Raw genomic sequence first — 18,814 nt, forward strand, 5'->3', positions numbered from 1 at the left:
TGAACTACCAAATGCAATATGCATACACCAATTGAGCCTTCCTCATTCCAAATTAGTAATTAATGACAATCTCACCAAAAGGTGAGCAAATCCAGGATAAACAGGATCTGTGACATCGCCAGACAGGTTGCAAAAGCAGAGGGGGTGAAGCTGCCTGGGCCTCCTGTCGGCGGATGCCGCTTGGCTAGCGGTGCCCGCAGCCCCTTCCCAGAAGAGGCACCGGCAGCGTGCGGGTACTGGGAAGAGGGGAGGCACCACCCTGCGCCAGCAGGGCGATAACTGCCCGCCCCGGCCAGCGCTCCTCCAGGGAGCTGTCGAGCTGCAATTAGAAGCACAAGCAGAAGGGGTATCTGCGATGGCAGAGCCCTTGTCAGCAGCCATCAGCCTCTCCTCTCGCCCTCCAGACCCCCTCCGAAAGCAGAAGGGAGGAAAACAGGCTGATAATGTCCACACTGGAGTGAAGAGGAGAAAATAGCTCCGCAGATCTTCTCGCAGTCACAGGATGGCTCACACTGGGACTAAGGGCAGCAAGCCTGGCTTGGGGGATTCAAACCGATGGGGTTTCTTCAGGCTGCTCTCTTCCTGAAGAAGGTTGCTGTTTTTCCAGCACTTGGGTGTTTCCATTTGCTGCCCTGGAGGCTTCTCCGGTGCCTTTACAGCAGCCCCCAGCCCCATGAGGGCAGCCCCACGACAAGCCAGGCAGCTGGGTCTGAGCACAGCGAGAGCTCCCGGTACCATCTACAACTAGGACCGGCAGCAAACTGATTTTTTTTTACCTTGTTATGTTCCTTCTCAGCACAAGCCACCTTACCCAAGCAAATAAAACAAGTTTAAGTTTCTTTGGAAGGGGCTTTCTTGCTCAGACAATTCACTAAACACACGTTGCACGTACTTCATGTACTTTTCCAGACAGTCACCAATGATCAAGCATGGAAAAGCCATGGTCAGATTATTGCACTGACTCTTCTGTTGCCCAAGTATGTTATGAAAGACAGAGTTATGTAAAATTCATGCTGGATTTCACTATTTCCTATTTAACTGTTTTGCAGCAAGCTTGTACGGTGTCCCGAAAATTCACTTTATGCAGAACAAATGTGAGCCAGAATAACGTATTTTTTTCACATCCTTCTGCTTCTTTACAGAAAGACAGGGGATGATGTTTAATTTTTCCTTTACTTACACAAAACCTTCCACTTTGACTCACAGTCCTTATGCTGACAGATACTCTGGAGAGTATTATCATACCAACAGTGAATACAGACCTGGATTTTTTTTGTTGTTGTTTAGCTGCTGTGCGTATGGAACGTAATTATGGAAGATCATTATTTTGCCATGATTTTCTGGAAAACAACAACAACAACAACAACAAAAACATTTTCCTGAGAATCCCCAGAACATAGCAGGCTCCCTGCTAAGCACCCTTTAAAGGTCCAGTACTGAAATATCGAAATATCCTCGGCTGACAGTGTTGGTGCACCACCACGTCCAAGCACCCTGGCTGGGGGCTCCCAGGAGGAATTCGAGGATTTTTTTATTCACAGTCCAATACAGCAAAGGCAAAAGAGCCACCAAAACTGAACTGTGGTCTTAAGACACAAGATAATAAAAGGAATTTTGTCGAGATGGTGTGTGGAGAAGCAGGGATTATGACTGCTTGTGTCTTGCTGTTTGAATCCAAGGGCTTGTCTGTAGTTTTACTAGCACAGCACAGCTGCCATGTATCTGTTGGCATAACTACACCACTGATAGTGGGAAAAAAAGAGCATTTTTCCTGGTTTAGTTTATATTGCCTTGGAAGTGGCTTAAGATAAAGGAAAAACATGTCACTCAGACCAAGAACATATGAGTAAGACATTTATGAGACTAATTATATTGATTTAAATCCATGCATCAGCATGCATGTATATAACCTTCCACTAGATTATATGCCTACATTGGAAATGGAGCTTCTTGAAACAACAGAGCGGTGGTTGTTTCATCAGCAGTAGACATAAACTGGTTAGCAAGACAGAATTTTGCTCTATTACCAAGCTTGTATTATTGGAATTTCCCAAAGGAATATATTGCTCTGGATTAACAGGGGTTTGTTAGACAGGCACCGGAAAAAATAAGCAGCTCCTAACAGCCTCAATGGTGCGTGGCAATGCAATGTGACTGCAAGGTGGCAACGGCTGCTGTGGGCTATTAGTGCTGTAGATGCTTTTTCCAGAATCTAGCTCTAATGGCATAGCTGCAAATGGAGCCCAATAACCACAGACACAACAAGCAGATATCCTGGAGGAAGAGAGATGCGGTCTGGTCGGTTTTTAAACAAAGAATGGATTTTTAGAGATTTTCTGAAGTGGACGAGTATTTCCCCAGAGTTCCCAAAGGGCTGCAGTCATTAGGGAAGGTGCAAGTCGCACAGGGGGTCAATGAAGTCTCTCAGGCCACTGGACTTCACTGCTGGAGGAGCTGGAACTGTAGGAAATAAACCCAAAACATGCAGAGAGCTGCTCTATAGCCCAAAGTGGAGGCATTCCTATTGCCCAGCAGCTGAGGTCGAGGGCAGAGCGAGGCTGAAGATGTCGTCCCAAAGCTACAGACTGGTGCTGCCCCACCAAACAGCATCACCATTTCACAGAACCAACGGGAATCCCCCAGCCAGCAGCCAGCACCTGCTTCTGTATTATGCATTGCTTCTGGGTCCTTGGCATGCTGCTGGCTGTGAGTCATGCAAATCTTACGCCATGCAAAGCAAAAATGGCTGTGCTGTGCATAGATTGTATCTCTCAAATAGAAAGTGAGATTTTTTCAGTGACAGTTTACTCTTTTGAAGAAGTTACCCATTTCTGTGTAACTCTGCTTTTATTTTTCGCCATAATTCTGTCTGGCTGTAGTCTCTTTGAGTGGAAATGTTCTGCATGAAGGATGTAACACAAAATCAACTGAAACTCTGAATTTTAACTTATCCATTCATTATCTTCCATTTCCAATTACCAGCTAATAAATGCCACAGTTCCCATATCTCATACCATTTCTTCCAGCTACACTGGAGATACCAGGATAATGGCAGAGGTGAGGGTTCCTACCTGGAGGCAGGGCCCTCCTTTCCCCATCCCCTTGCTGCTGAGGACCACGGCTGTGTCCTTGATCTCTGCCCAGCCAATTGGTACAAAAGCTGATAACCCACTGCAGAGAGAAGCCTGGCTCTCAACTCTCATCTTCAGCTTCAGTGTTTAATGAAGACAAGATATCAGCAGTCATAAGGTACTGCTCTTAGTTGTGAGGAATATGTGGGGGAGACAGCTCAGCTTATTTAAATGTTGCCCAGAAATGTGGTCATAATGGGTTAGAATTTGAGACTGTTTCATTTTTTGGCTTCTGGTTTCTTCTGAAGCACTGGTATTTCTATAGAATGTGAGGTGCCATTTCTATTTCAGGACTTTTTTTCTGATGAGCCCAGTACTTTTTACCTGAACTCCTTCCAGAGAGGACAAAAAGGTATTTCAGACAGCTTCGTGCAAGCCGATAAATGCAAATGAAAGCTTCAGATCTAATGTTCCAGCATGACCGCAGACCTGCCCAATTCCAGCAGTTTATTAAAGACAATGCTTACTTGGCCTTTCTGTCCATTATAGGTGCACTTTTTTCAGCAAAGCAAAGGTTTCTTGCTTGACAGTCTAGACTCAGTTGTGCTACATCACTGTACCTATTTGCTGCTGTTGCTCTGCAGCATTGTTTGCCTTTTCTTGCCAGTCCCAGCAAGGACGCATGATGATCCTGCCCTACACTGAGACTGTGAACCAGACTTTGAGTGACTCTCCAACCCAAGCAAGCGCCTTGACCACAGCAATGCTAGATTCATGCCAGCAGTGACCAGCCATCCTGCAACACAGTGGTCCTGGGTGCCATGGCTATTAATTGGACAGGGTCTTATATCTGAGTTTGCTTTCCTCTGCTCCTTATCTTTTATTCCTACGCATGGATGGTGTGTAAAACACTTCCTTTCTTCAAAACAAACAAACAAACAAACAACAACAAAAACACAACAATCCCTGAATGAAAATCTACATTGTTTTGCTCATACAGAGATCCCAGTTCAATTTCCAAATCCAGTAAGCCCTTGAGGAACGAGTCAAACAGAAACTTGCCTGTGGGTGCACAGTAAGTTCTGAACATTGAGAATTAGGGCCAACACTGCTGAAATCTTCACCTAGCTCAGGCTGCTAAACTGCACGCAAATCATTTGCCTGGAAATGTTCTTGAGACATAGCACCCAAGCGCATCTCTGTGACTCTCCCTCTCCATCCCTGTTCCAGAAAGGTCAGTACAATGACAGCTTCAAGAAAGCTTTGCCTGGCTCTTCACCTCCCAGCTTGCATCCCCTGCTCTCGGGTGGCAGGTTTCACCAAAGCCTCTCTGAAGCCAACATGAGGTAAGCGCCACGGTAAGGGGAGCCCTTAGGGACTTAAAGCAGCAGTGTAAACAAACTTACACTTCACCTGGCTATCTATAGCACATCTGAAACCTGGCCACGTCAGACATCTTCTGGTTGACATGAGTTTTCATTAAAGCTCCTAGCCCCAGCAAAGAGAACTGGAAAACATCATTGCAGCCCACAAGGAATGTTCTAATGGGCAGACAGCTTTAACTCACCAAGCTGGTACACCAAATTTACTTAGAGTTTAGAAGACCATGTCAAGCACAGAGGAGCTGGAAATACAATAAGAGACAAATAGGTCCTTTAGGAGGATAACATAACAGAGCTGCAGAGGGTGTAATTCATCCTCCTTTCCATTTAGCAATGCTGCTGGTGGTGGTGAAGGCTGGGCAATTTGCTGAGCGTGGGCAACAGAGCTCTGGAAAGGACGGGCTGTAGGTTGCAATTCTCCCGGCTGGAGATTTCTGTGTAGGAAATGCCTGGTAAAATCTTTTTCACTCCAAAGACAGATAAATCATAGTAATTGCTCCTTAGAGTCTGAGATAAATGCAAACTCTGGCAAGGGTAACGGATTTGAGAGAGCCCAAACCAGAGCTTGAACTCCACGGGGGACAAGAAAGCCTCTGACACCCCGCTCCTTCAGCCCAAGGTTGAATACTGGCTGTGCTAGAAACAGCAAATGTCTCCAATCACAGCAACAACAAATTCTTCATGTAAATAAATAAATAAAAAAAACTGATGGTCCTGAACAACTCATTCATGTGCTGACACAGAAACTCATCAAGGTTCTGTGGCTCAGGGTCTAAAGGCACCCAGGAGTTGGATTATAGCCAAAAATCAGGAAAAGTTTCTTATTAAATCAGCTATTCAAATCCATCATGTAAGGAAATATCCCTAGCCATTGAAATTCCAGCCCTCCATTCAATATATGCTAACAAATAAAAAGAGAATTACAAAAGCCCTGCAATTTTGGAGCACGGAAACCTGTACTTAGCATCATTGGTTCTTGTTTTACCCTCTAATTTAGTTATCCTCTTTAAGTTTTATGGTCAATGTGGCATTTTCTGGAATGCCTCAGATTCCCCCTTTGGATCCAAAGCTCTCTTGGATCGGAGGTACGTTTACATTTTTGGTTGGTAGGAAAGCAGCAGATCTGTGGAACGACAAAAACACCGCAAAGAAACCTTTAAGGGGTTGCCTGCACCAAACTGCTTTAGGTTACGGCTGTGGGCTTCTCCCCTAATTCCCAAAGAAACCGGACGCCTCTTGTGCCACATCAATAATTTGTTTACAGTTGAAGATATGTATTTGTAAATTATGTATGTATGTATATATAATCTTCCAGATTAATCACAAAGCCGCTCCACTGACCAACAGAGGAGCAGAGTGCTCTGCCCTGCGCCCCCTGGCACAGCAAGGCTTGGTGGCTCACTGCCAGAGCAGGCCCGGGGGGGAGTCCTGCCCCCGGAGACCCCCTTGGTGGCTGCGTTATGACCACAGGCTGGGGGTGCCACCAGAGGTGGCTCTGGGTGAGTGAAACCCAGAGCTGGTGTGTGATTTGGAGCCTACAGCGGAGCTGAGAGGGCCAAGGGTTCCGGCACGCACCCAGGGGCGCTTGCATAAGGGCCTACGCATGTTTTTGTGTGCCTGGGCCTTGGTCACCCGCCAGGCTGTCCCAAAAAGGACAATGGATTCAGATTTCCTGTTTCTGGCTTCACGGCAGCATGTTTTCTCAATGCTTGCTCTCTTTGTTGCATTTTCCCTCCCGAGCACACCTTTTCAGAGGGACTTCTCGGCAGTGCCCTCGGGTACCCCGGAGCAGCCATGCAGTACAGAAGCGCATGAGGTGCCATGGTTCCACCAGTTTCCCTTCCAAATTTGATCGCGCAAGAAACAAAACCAAAAGCCCCAGTGAAACTCCAGAGGTGTCATTTTTTAGTACTCTCACATGCCCCAAAATTCTGTTGTAATTTCCTTCTAAGTAAGTCCGGGGTTAATGAGACTGAAGAGAATGATAGGAAGGAAAGAAATAATTATATATTCTTTTTTTCTCAACATGTCCCAAATGTCACCTCTGACCTGGCTTTCTATTTCTGGCATGGACTAAACTGCCTCTATTTATTTAGCAGCCTACACACCATTGCAGTAACATAGCAACAGTACTTTCAGTTGTGAATTTGAAAAAAGAAAAGGAAAAAAAAAAAGAACATGTTTTTCATAACCAAACTGCTAAAGCCTTGCAGTCTAGTAACACTTCAGTAAATGCTTTTTCCCTTTCACAAGCCAGTATTATGAGGTTTCCACTCTGCAAACCCAGCGCAGAGATGCCCAAGGGAAGCAGGCAGTGTCACCACCATGAGGCTCCTTGTTATGCAAGTCCAACTCGCCTCTGACCTTCTTGTTTGCTTGTCCTAATGATGTTTCAGCCTGAACATTTCTCAGGCTCAGCAGAGACGAAAGCGGGAGTTTGGGGAGGATACTGAAATAATGCTGGAATGTATTTGGTGTTCTCCCCTCACTTTTCAGAAACAGTTTCCCATTATCATATGATCCACTGCTCAGGGCGATACGATGCTCAGGGTTATCTGTCCAGAAGGGACATTACAGAAAGCATCCAAGTGAAATAGGAGTCAGAGTCCCATTAACAGCCAACATTTAGCAGACCAAATCCAACAACAGGGACAGTAAGTGAGTGGAGAGCTTTAAAACACCCCTCACATCAGAGGGGTACCACCTGAGAACATTCTGCAAATCCTACCTCAGTGGGAGCATGACGCCTAAGTATCTCAGAAAAGGAGTTCCCTCAGCTGCTTAAGTGCTTCTTATTTTTAATCTAAGTCCTCAGTGCGAACTCAATCATTTTATTAGGACGGGTTCAAAATGTTGAACTTATTAAAAATAAAACTTCTTAAGATCGCAAAGCTTCCACTATAAATATTAGTAAACAACGCAGATGTGGTAGCTGGAGCAGCAGCAAGCACTTCACGCAGCAGCGTGGGACCTCTTGTGCAACCACAGCTTTGCTGCCTCTGTAAGCCCCGCTGGCACCTTGTCAGATGCTTCTTCTCGTCTCCAGAGGTCTGGCCAGCACATGGCCACCCCGCCTGCTGGCGGCTCCACACTGGGGTCAGCAGCAGAGCCCGGAGCTTTTGGCTGGCAGATGGGTGTCTGCACATCCACAGGCGTGTGCGCCCAGCCTCCCCAGCCTTTACAGAAAGTGATTTCACAAGGCATCAGCTCAATGCTTCTGTGAGTTTAGTGGCTTTACCACCCAGAGCCTGAGGTCTGCAAGTAACAAATGGCCGATGATTGCTCCGTACTACTGGCCTCTTCTCCTTGGCACCACCAGCTCCTGTCAGCCTGAACAAATGGATTCACAACTGCACGATCCTTGACCTTCCACAAACAGTTTGCAAGTCTGGTATGTGAAAACAGACTGCTCACAAACTGTGCTCTCTACTGAGATTACAACAGTTGCACATTCAGAAAGGGCCCCGTTATGACCATTATTCTGCCCAACAGAAATATGAACACATAACCCATGATCCCCGAGACTCGGGATTCAAAGGCAAATAATATTTGCCGCTAATGGGGCTCACAGAAACTATTGTCTTTTAAAATGCATTGTCTAAAATGAGTCAAAAGCTTTCAGGTGTCAATCCAAGTTCCATTTAAATTAACACCTTCATTTAAGTAATTTTAAATTCATACTAATAATGACATTTTACTGTCTTTTTGTAAAATGCTCTATGGGAACAGATACCGAGCAGCTGAAATGCACCTCCCCAGGCTCTGGCAGAAAGCTGCAAGGTAGTGCTGACTGCAGGGCTCAGGTGGGGTTTTTGGCATCAGCTGCTTCAGAGGAAGGGAATAACAACATCTCTAAGAACAGTTGTTTCATTCTAGCAATTAGAAAGGTATTAATGAGTTAACCTCAGAAAGGAAAGAGAGTGCTTTGCTGCCCGGAGGCTAGACATCAGTTTTGTTTTACTTTTAAGAAATATCGAGTACTAAATTATGCAGCAGTTTTTTAAAAATGAACTTTGCATGGCTATATGTTAGGGCTTTTTTTTTTTTTTTTTCTGATGCAACGCAAACTAAAACAAGTCAGGAATATTGTAAAGTTCAAAATAATAAAAGGTTGAAATCTTGAATTTTATTCAACAAGAAATGAGAAAGAGGAAAATCTATTTTATCTGGCTGCACATAATGTTTTGACATGCAAATTTTATTTCAAACAAGGCATTTTTTTCTTGTCTTATCTCATTGCTAATTCATTTCCAACTCAAATGAAAAGGACGAGCAAGCAAATGGAGTGACTGTTTCTCTACTGAGTAACATTATAAGGGTAAACTTCTCCCCTTCCCTAAAAAAATAATAAAAAAAAAAGGCATAATGCATGTTCACAGCATTTTGATGCATTGCTGATAGAAGCAATGTGTTTACTCATATTACAGTTTTCATGCTGCAACAAATGGCTCACCAAAGTGCTACTTTTAATGCTTTTTTCCTCTAATATATGTTTGATTGCATCACAAGTTTAATTACCACTCAAGCTAACATTTCCTTCTCTATTTTAAACAAGCATGTTTTTTTAAAGTCTCTATTTTGAATGCAAAGACCTGATAAGTTGTGGGTTTCTGTTTTGAATAGAAACCAATAGCTGGACATTCCTGTGCACTGAAAACATGTAGGCAAAGATTAAACTGGGGCTTCAGAGCTATTACTGCCCCACCCAAATAAATAGTCCAAGGGAAATTATTCTGCTTAACATTCTGATACTCAGGTTGCCAAGAACAGCAGTGTTTTTTAGAAATTATTTTTTTCTTAGAAGTCAGCCTATCTCATTAAACATTGCATTTAAGCTACCAAAACATGTTTGAAATGGAAGAAAATAGTCTAGAATAAACATCCCACTTAACCTACCAAAACATGGTTAAATGCTGGAGCACAGTCTGATTTGCACTGAGCTAATTAAAAATGTTTAATGATGGAAACTCCTCCCTAAAATAAATTTTCTGCTGGTATTTTACCAGTGAGATCAATTTGTTCAGGGTTTCACAAAGAAGGGGATGTAGAGTCTGCAACACAGGAGCTTCTATACTAAGGAAGTCTTCATCTGGTATATAGTTTTCTCAAAATTCAGTTTTTCCTCTATATACAAGCCAGAGATAATTTATGTTGGCCTTTAAAATGAAGTAAGAACAGGAAAAACATAGGTACAAACCTTAAAACTGCAGGCAGATAAATAACTCTGTGATCTTTCTCCATCACAGGGTACTCTTATTCCCATCCGCCTTATAAACTAGAGTTACAAACTAGCATAAATTGGTTAAATAACCTCAGTAATTTCAGCGTGAGCCGGAGATGTTGATTCCACCAGGGTATGAAAGGTGGCCATAACTCTGCTCAGAGGGGCAGAGCACGAGAGGTGAGGCTTTGCAGGACACATTTGGATAAAAAGGCTGATGGATAGAAGTTAAATTCAGATTTTTCTTTTATAGCTGTTTTCTGGAGAATTCCCCCAAATCCCAAAGCAGCAGCAGAAGTATTTGACTTCATACAGCACATGGGGATTTCTCTGAGATGAGGGTGGCAGTGTCCTCTGCTGACACCAGCCCTTGCTAGACCAGAGAGCCGCTCCGCGTCCCACCCACCCCTCGCCATGCTGGGGGAGTCTTGTTCCTATTACTTGAGCAAACTCTTCCACAGTTCTACTTTACTTTTTCTTCTTAGTGGCCAGTAACTTCCCGTTTGTTCTCCTGATAAATACCAGAACTTCAGCTAAAAATGGAGAAGTCGTCTACATTCTCTTACCTCGTACAACCCTGGCAGTGGGTGCATGGTCGTGGCATGGCTGATCCCGCAGGCAGGAGTGACTGTCTCCTGCTACCTGCTGTGCCCTTCCCATGGCCCTTCCAGCAGAGACAGCAGCAGGGACACCATTTTCCTACCTTTTTGCAGCCAAAAACATTAATTTACGCTGTTGCTGATTTGGGTTCTGTGAACCTTGCCATAGAAGCAGTACCTCTGTGAGGTATGGGGTCTCTAATTTCTTAAACTTGGCCTGAGTTGCCAAACCTTCCCTGCAGACATCCTGTATGGCCTTGCATAGATGCCATACTCATAAATTATTCTCAGCCTGGTCAGTTAGCTCATTTAGGGCTAGCTAAGCCCTCTGTTTGCCCTTCTAGCTCAGGCACCTCGATGAGTAGAGAGTTAAGAAGTGCAATATTGAGTTTTCTGCCCAAGTCCATTTTGGACTCTTGTTCTAGAGATGCTGAGAAGTAATTCTGATTTTCAATATAGTCTGAAGAATGCAGTCCCTGAAGTAAAGCGGGAAACTTGTCTTTTTCAAGCAAGTGGTCTTCCCTCATCAATTCATATAGTACTGCAGATTAAAAATAGCTCTTCAGCTGGGGTACAGCTGTGCCGTGCTGCCTTCAGTGGAGCTGCACTGAGTCACATTGAGCAAGCATCTGTCCATCACCCTTTGCTCCTGCAAACCACCAAACTCAGGGGTGTTTGGGCAGGCTGCTGACTACTCCTGCTGCTGTTCCCATGCACAAGGAACAACAGGACACTGAGTTGAGGACAGGTTCAAGCTGGCCACCTGCTAAAAATTCAGTCTCCTTCTCCTTATCAGCACACGAACAATGTGTCTTCTGCATGTCATCGAGCTCCTGCTTCATTAAGCATCATCCTCTGCACCCTCTCTGTGCCTTTATTTCCCTGGTAGTGACATTTTGCAGTGGCTGCAGCAATTCCCTTGTCTTCTAGGCCATGAAACTATTCTCCCTGACTCCACTAAGCAGAAAACAGATATTATCAGTCAGTGATCAGCTGTATCTCAACATGAAAAGCACCAAAAAACCTGCCGTTCAAGGCTAACAGTACAGAACTGGGACATGTGAACAACATCATCCTGAGCCTTCTGATTTTTCTTCTTAACAAACGCCTTTTCCCCTCGAGGCTCTTTGTGCCTAACCTGCCCCCCTGGCTGGATGTATTTAGCTCTAGTACAGGGCACTCAGAAACCCATCAAACCTGGAGCAGGTTCTCCCATGACATCCAATTTCCTAATTTCCAATAACAGAAATCTCCAGCGGGGCCAGGTTTTCCTTCCACAGGGCCGAGTGTGCCTGAAACTTTGCATTTTCAGTCAGAGCAGGACAGACTTCACCTCCACTGCCGCCACTTCCCAGTTTTGGGGAGCAGCTTCTTCCCCTCCTGCCCGCCCCACACCCAGCTCCCCCAAGCCTGGGGAGCCCCCAGTACCCCTAGCCCCAAGGGAGAAGGAACCCGGGAGCCGAGAGGAGAGCAGCACAGCTTTCAGGTCACATGCGGGGGACAAAGAACTGCAGCAAACACCAAAAGCTCTCCCAGGAGAGTCCTCTGCCTCTCCAAGATAGGCTGGCGTGGCAGATTTCATGTCTCCAGTGTCAGAATTTTGCATGCTACGAAAACACTCTCGGCATATTTGCCTGCTGGAGTGAGGCTCCCTGTGCTTTGTAATGAATTCTCGGCATTTAGCATCAGGCGCTGTGTTTTTACAGAAAGTTACACGCGGGTAATTAATCTCATGTTCGTTTCCTGCACATGTAAGAGAGCAGCCTTTGTTAGGGAATGATAAGACACTTCTAAGAATAGCACTACTGAGAGCATCAGCTTTGTAAGACATTACAGGAAAAATACAGGCTCCTAACACCTGCTTTTCGTTTCTCAAAGTTTGGAAAACAACGTCCTGCTCACCTAGAGCCAAATCCCGACCTTGTTTATGTGTAGAAAACCTAATTGGTTTCATCAGAGAACAAACATAAAGCAGGGCATGCTCCAGTCTTTGGGGTCCCATTTTGCAAAGGCACTTGGGTTTGATTTTATAAGCACTGTAAATATTCCCACTGGCTTCAGGGGGCTGTCTGCAGCTCCCAGTCTCCCAGCCTGAATTCAGCATTTGATCCCAGTCTCCTCACCACAAATCCCAGTGAATTTAACTGGGCTGTATGGCAAGAGCCTGAGGACTGCAAGCAGATCTGTTCATCAGGCAGCAAGCCCCGGGCCTGATGCTGAGCTCAGGGAAAAGTAAAATGACCCAATGTGAGCAACTGGGGGAGCACGGTGGGAGCAGGGCACCCATGGGCAGGGGCAAGCTCCCCTCTGAAGCTCCCTCCCAGACCCTGGGCTGTGCCAGCTGAGCCCCAGGGCTGGAGTAAAGCTGGGGATTTATGCCTGCTGGCTGCTCAGGAGCAGAGCCAACGCCAGGCTGCTGTGAGCAGCTGATGCTCAACACCTCCTGAAGTCGTTTTACACAGGCTTTGTTTCCAAGCTCGTGTCGGTTTTAAGCTGCCAGGGTGGCTCAGCATGGGCTGCCCACCACCCTGCGCATGATGCCCGAGCTGCAGTGCTGGTGAAACTACACAAAAAGTGAAAAACAGAGCTCCCTGCAGGTCCAAGGCGATTTGCACTTGGTTTGTAGCATCGCCTGTGTCACCAGGCAGATGAGAAAGGGCACTAACCTCTACTGCACTTACAGCAGATTTCTTTCTGCTTTATTACAGAGCAGTTTATCCCCCTAACCAGAAAACAAAGCCTAATCCACAGAGATCAGGCTAATCCAGTGATTCTTGTTTGCAGAGTAACACAGACCCAAATGCCCCAGGTTTTGTAGTGCAAAATCGGAGCGGAGCAGGCTGCAGAGCCCTGCAGGCTGAGCAGAGCCCCTGTTGTGGCCGTCCTCTCGCGACCGTATAATGGGGGCTTTCAAATCCCAGCCTTTTTTTTTTTTTTTTTTTTTTTTTATCACATTCTGTTTTCTCTGCTTCTCCCTTTTATGAATATTGAGTCATCAGAAATAGCTTCACTGACAGAGTTACTAATGACACCAGCTGGGTGAATCAGTGGCTCTTGCATTGTCTGGTGTCTGCTCTGAAGGGCCATTAGCACACTCGTTATAAAATACAACAAAAATTAGATATCCATATTTTATCTGCAGCTCCCTCGAGACACATCAGCGTAGTTATTTTCGAACTGGAAAATGTTAGTGGAACAAAGCAATATTCAGCCGTTTCAATGCCACGCTATGATCTAAGAGAAGAAACTCTGCCTTCCACCAAGTTAAAAGTCAATGCTGACAGCAGAAGCCGAGCCCTTCTCCTCGCTCTTAGGCAGAAAGGAAAAGCACCCGGCCCGGCGCTGTCTGTACCGCATTCTTCACTGGGCGGCTATTCCTCATGCCACGACAAAAAGCCAACATCAGCAGCCCGGGGAAAAACGCTGATAAACCAGAAGCGAGCGCGACGAACGCTGCGGGCAGTGGTGGGGCCACGCGTGGGCACAGCCCCGCAGGGCACACAGCCCAGCCGGGGCAGGTGGCGGGCCACGGCCACGGCCGTGCCCAGGGACACCGCGACCCACGCGGGACCACCGGGGTCCCCAAGCCCCCCCGCAGCGCTCTGCACCAGTGGCCGCCCCCCGTGCACCGAGCTGGTGCATGACAGCAGCGCGGCCGTGGCACGGAAAGCGCCGAGCATCGGAACAAAGCCGGGACTTAGGATGTCAAGTACCAGGGTGTTTTTTTTTTTCCTTTCTTCTTTTTCCTTTTTTTTCTTTTTGTCCCTTTTTCTTCTTTTTTTTCTTTTCTTTTCATTTTTTTTTCTTTTTCTTTTTTAATGTCCCTTTTTTCATTTCTTTCCTTTTTTTCTCCCCCTTTTTTCCCTTTTTGCTTTTTTCCCCTTTCCCTTTTCATTTTCCTTTTTTCTTTTTTATTTTCTTTTTCCCTGTTTACCCCTTTTTCATTTTCCGTATTTTCCCCCCTTTTTTTTCTTTTTCCCCTTTTCTTTTTATTTCTTTTTTCTTTTCCCCCCTTTTTCCCCCTTTTTTTTCCTTCCCCCCCTATTTTTCCCTTTTTTCTTTTTCCCCCTTTTCTTCCTTTTTATTCCTTTCTCCCTTTTTCCCCCCTTTTTTTTTTCTTTCCCCCTCCTTTTTTTTTTTTCTCCCCCTCCTTTTTTTTTCCCCTTTTCTCCCCTACTCCCCCAAGAGGGGGATGGATGTCCTTGCCCTTCCCCGCAGCAGCCGCGCCCGCAGTCCCGTTACGGAGCCGCCCGCGCTGGCAGCGCCGGCCGAAGCCGAGCTGCGGTTTCCAAGCCCGGCGCCTCGCATCCCGCGAGCAGCGCTCGGGGGGCACGGGGGGGACCGGGAGGGGTCCGTCCCCGAGCCGCCCCCCTCCCCCCCGCGCCCCGTCCCCGCGTGGGGCCGCCGTGTCCCACTTACATAGCGCTTCAGCTTCCTCTCGGGGGGCGACTTAATGAGCCAGCCGGTGCACACCACGTCCCCGGCGCTCATCTTCCCCCCGGCGCGGGGCCGCGCCTCCCGGCCTCCCCGGCGCTGTGCGAGCGGCTTCCCCCGGCCGGGGCGCGCTGGAGGAAGTCATGACATTGATCCCCGGCCCGGCCGGCCCTCCCTCCGCCGCCGCCACCCCGCGGCTCGCCCGGCACGTGACGGAGGCCGGGGGGAGCCGCCGCGACACCCCCGGCTCCGGGCGGCTCCGCGGGGTGGCCCCGCCCGGCCGCCGCCCCCGCCGCGGAGCCCGGCGCCGAGGCGGCCCCGCGGGGCCGGGGCCGGGGCCGGGGGGTTCGGGTCAAGCCCCGGGGCCGCGGCCAGCCCGGGCAGCGCCTCACCGCCCCCCGAATGAGGAGTCCCCTCCTAGCACCGCGGCCGAGCCCCGCGTCCTGCCGTTGGCAGCCCGCGTCCCTTCCACGAGCCCCCTTCAAGTGCTGGAAGGCTGCAGCGAGGCCCCCCCGGGCTCCTCCCGGCTGAGCGGCCCCAGCCCTCTCTGCGCCTTCCCCCGCGGCAGCGCTGCCGCAGCCCCTCCAGCATCCTCGTGGCCTCCTCTGGACCCGCTCGTCCTTGCCGTGCCCAGGACGCAGCGCTCCCGGTGGGGCCTCAGCAGGGCAGGGCAGGGGGGCATGCCTCTTGTGCTGTCCCCGCAGTGCCCCAACAACACCCGTTTTTCCCCAGATCGTTTTCAGACCGGTCGGGGCCCCGCCAGCTCCCCCATGCTGCTCGCCGTGCGGTGCCGCAAGAGACGGGGAGGGATAGGACAGGTCGGTGATGGACAGAACCAGGAAAGTGACTTTGGGGAACGCAGCAAGTCCACAATCAAAATGAAGAAGGTTATTTTTTCAGCAGGATCAAGACTCGTTTCCTGATACGATAAACACCGTGGCCTACCACGCATTCGTGCGTGACCAACCAAAGGGGTGATGCAGGGAGTCAAAAGACATCAACACTTGCTTAAATTGTCACTTCTGTCCCCAAAACACATGCTGGGCAGTAGTTGTGGTGCCCAGGAGGAGCACAGCGGCTCAGCTCCCTGCTGGCCGTGTGGCTGCTCCCTCGGTGGCTCCTGCCCACACTTCCCCAGCATGTTCAGGGTAAATGAAAGCCACGGCAGGTTGCTCACCATGCCCATAAACTGGGGGGAAATGCAGGAAGCCAGAAAGCAAAATTAAACAGAGCATGTGGGAGTAACGTTGTTGTGCCTTCTTGGTATTTGTGCTCCAAACAAAGTTATTTTCTTAGCCTGGCAGGTTTCACTGTGCCAATAACGTGTCACCCGGGTACGTGCCTGACAAGAGCAGGCTTCAAAATGAGCGGTATCTAGCCCTGCTGGAAGAGGAGGGATTTCACTCTTGCCCTGCTTTGTGCACAAATTTCTCAACCACTTGCAAGTTACAACATCCTTCACTTAAGCATACTCTTCACCAGGATGGTGAATGCCAGGGTCTTTGTTTTAAAAGTCTTACCAAATGAAGGCATTTGTAGAGAGCGAGCTGAGGCTGGAAACCAAGTGGAAAGCGAAGGGAAAGAATACCAGAGGAAAGTCAATTTTGGCTGAACAATCCTGCAGAACCCTTGGGGTGCTCTGTGTTAGCTCCTGCTTTTGCACTTGTCCATTAGCATTCAGTTTGAGATTTCAAGGATGTCTCAAGTATACAAGCAGAAATCATTAGCAAACCCCAATTAAAAAAAAAAAAAAAAAAGTTCTTAATTTTATTGCAATGCTGAAAGGCTTGAAATTGTAGGATTTTTGGCTGATTGCTTAGCTTCGTTTGTCTCATTTCTGAAGCTTTTATTTTACACATCAACTGGTGCTTCCTGGGAAGAGAACAGCTTCTGCTGGCTGAGGGAGCCTCCAGGCAGTGGTGCCTGCCTCTCCAAATCGGCTGTAGGCAGAGCTACAGAAATAGCCTCAAAAAAATTACTGACCACTGGAAAAACGAAAAATAATTTGCAATAAGGATGAAATTTCCTTTTTTCCTGTACAAGAGCAGAACCTGACTCACCAAATCTTCAAAGTCTGCTGAGAGATTTTATTTCTTCCAGTGAAACTTCCTAGAATAAAATCATAAGTTGAGAAGCCATCGTAGATATTAACAGTAGCCATTGTGACAGAGAAAACAAAGTGCTGAAGTCCTCACCAGACTAACCTGACACGTGCCCCTAGCAAAGACCAGCATGGGCTCAATCAGTTTGACCACATGTGGGTGCAGCTCGCCTCAGCCTGGTACCCAAGAGCTCTCTGCTTGTTGTGAAAGTGATGCTCTGCTCCTCTCCTGATGATTTGGAGAGAAATAGCACTTGGCTACTAGTAAAAGAGAAGACAATAAATTGGCTAATTGCATTTTGATGGGAAATTCCTTCATGACCCTACAGACAACTGACTGAAGCAAGTGCTATTTAAACTTGCCCATTTCCATATTATTGCAGCATAGATAAGGTTATGATGAATGCTGAGAGCAGTGAAAATCCTTCCTCCCTGTGGAAAGAAGAGTAATCAGGAGGGAGGGAGGGGAAAGGAAGGACCAGGAGGACTTATTTGGTTCACAAAGTTGTGGGTATCAAAGCAGGAAGAGACACCAGAGTAACCTAGGCTGGCATTCCCACAAGCAAATATGTTTTCCCACAGCCTGGACTAAAGGATATCTTTTAAAAAGCTACCTCATCTGATCTTCAAGAAGCCAAACAATGAGAGAAAACCCTTTCCTCATAGCTTGTTCCAGTGGGCTATTGAGTAAATTACATTTTATTTTATCTAAATTTACCCTTGCAGTTATTTTCTCTTCTCTGTGACTTTTAGTATATTAAACACGTCCACCATAATAAATATCAAGCACATACAGGGATCACATCACCTCTTACCTTCTCTTCTGTAACCTGTGGGTTGAGCTCCCTTGCAGCTGTTTATGAGGATTGTTGACTGGTGCCTGAATAATATTATGTTTTCCCCTTCAAATTCTCTCCAGCTATTTCCATCTCGCTCTTGGAATGCAGAGCCCGGAGCTGGTGTCCACTACTCCGTTGGTCACAGTTTCACTAAAACCGACTTGCACTTTCTTACTCTACCCTTCTCTGTAACCAACAATATTGTTGTTTTCTGCTTCTCATTGTGTTTCTCTAAGAATTCATCTTCAGGCAACTGAAATAACAGCACTAAGACATTCCTGGGACACTGATTAGGAAGATGTGCTCCCAGTCACATAACCTGTGTTTTCTGTTTGGTACTTGCCGGTGTTAAATTACAAAAGAAGAAACCCATCGTTGTGAGCATTTTTGCCCATGTACCTTTTTTCTGGCCTCTTGTTTGTCCTTCCTTATCTTTTTCAGCTAGCATGCCCTCAGCACTGAGCACCTCTGTTATTTTGGCCACTGAAGCTGCAGAGCTGGCTGTGACAGAATAGCTGGGTGCTGAAGGTGACTGCATTGCCATTGAGCTCCTATTCTCTTGCCTATGTACATAATATAGTGTCTTTTTTGTAAAACAACAACAAAAATAATCATAAAAAACCTCACAGGGACATCTAGGAGTTGTATGCAGAGTTAGGAACGGTGTTTTACCACGCTGTACTCTCTCTGATAGCCATCAAATGTACAATTTCAGCTGGCTCCTAACTCCAAAGTGTCCAGTTAACAGCCCAGCCCTACACCGATTTACAAAACCCCACAGAGGCCACGAAGGTCGGATGCCTGCGAGAGACAGCCCCAGCCCGGGGCGAGCAGCCCTGTTCTCTCCCCCAGTGCCCTGTTTACAGACGGAGCTCGCACTGCACTTACTCAGCAAAACGCTTGCATGCCGCTGCGGCATTCCCACAGCAGGCAGAGAGCCCCGTGCCCCCGAAAAGCCGGGACACAGTCTGCATGTTCCAGCTGCTTCTGACAGCTCCCAGCCCGCGCCTGCTGCCAACAACACATTTCGCCCTCTGTCCCTTCACGAGGACAAATTCAGCCACGTCGCAGGGGACGGTTCAGCCCCTTCTCTCCTCTTGTAGCCTGTCCTCACCACACAAATATATTATTCTATCAGTGGCCCCATTAGTACTCATGGCTGAGGGA

General features: G+C 47.4%; 2 protein-coding genes across 8 annotated transcripts in view; one reads left to right on the forward strand and one right to left on the reverse strand.

Annotated features, from left to right (window-relative positions):
• The window catches only part of GAB3 (GRB2 associated binding protein 3), a 56,664-nt gene extending 41,738 nt beyond the window's left edge, over window positions 1-14,926 (reverse strand). For all 3 annotated transcript variants that reach the window (XM_084534162.1, XM_084534163.1, XM_084534161.1), the window contains exon 1: window positions 14,693-14,926. In XM_084534162.1, the coding sequence (XP_084390288.1) occupies window positions 14,693-14,764 (72 nt within the window). In that variant the 5' untranslated portion in view covers window positions 14,765-14,926. The remainder of the gene's footprint in view (window positions 1-14,692) is intronic.
• On the forward strand, window positions 8,177-17,100 carry LOC311443741 (uncharacterized protein; the record flags this gene model as incomplete). Of its 5 annotated transcripts, none has more annotated exons than XM_084534165.1 (3): window positions 8,177-13,982; window positions 15,440-15,525; window positions 16,004-17,100. In XM_084534165.1, the coding sequence occupies 3 exons, from the start codon at window positions 13,493-13,495 to the stop codon at window positions 16,232-16,234; spliced, it is 807 nt and encodes a 268-aa protein (XP_084390291.1). In that variant the 3' UTR covers window positions 16,235-17,100. The 5 variants fall into 5 exon arrangements, 4 of the variants coding, with proteins under 4 accessions (XP_084390291.1, XP_084390293.1, XP_084390292.1 ...); XM_084534167.1 differs by lacking the exon at window positions 8,177-13,982 and adding an exon at window positions 14,851-15,356; XR_014697440.1 differs by having other exon boundaries at window positions 8,177-13,990; window positions 15,440-17,100.
• Window positions 17,101-18,814: the final 1,714 nt, after the last annotated feature.

Source organism: Aythya ferina (genome assembly GCF_964211825.1).
Source record: "Aythya ferina genome assembly, chromosome: 13".
In the NCBI taxonomy this organism is placed as follows: domain Eukaryota; kingdom Metazoa; phylum Chordata; class Aves; order Anseriformes; family Anatidae; genus Aythya; species Aythya ferina.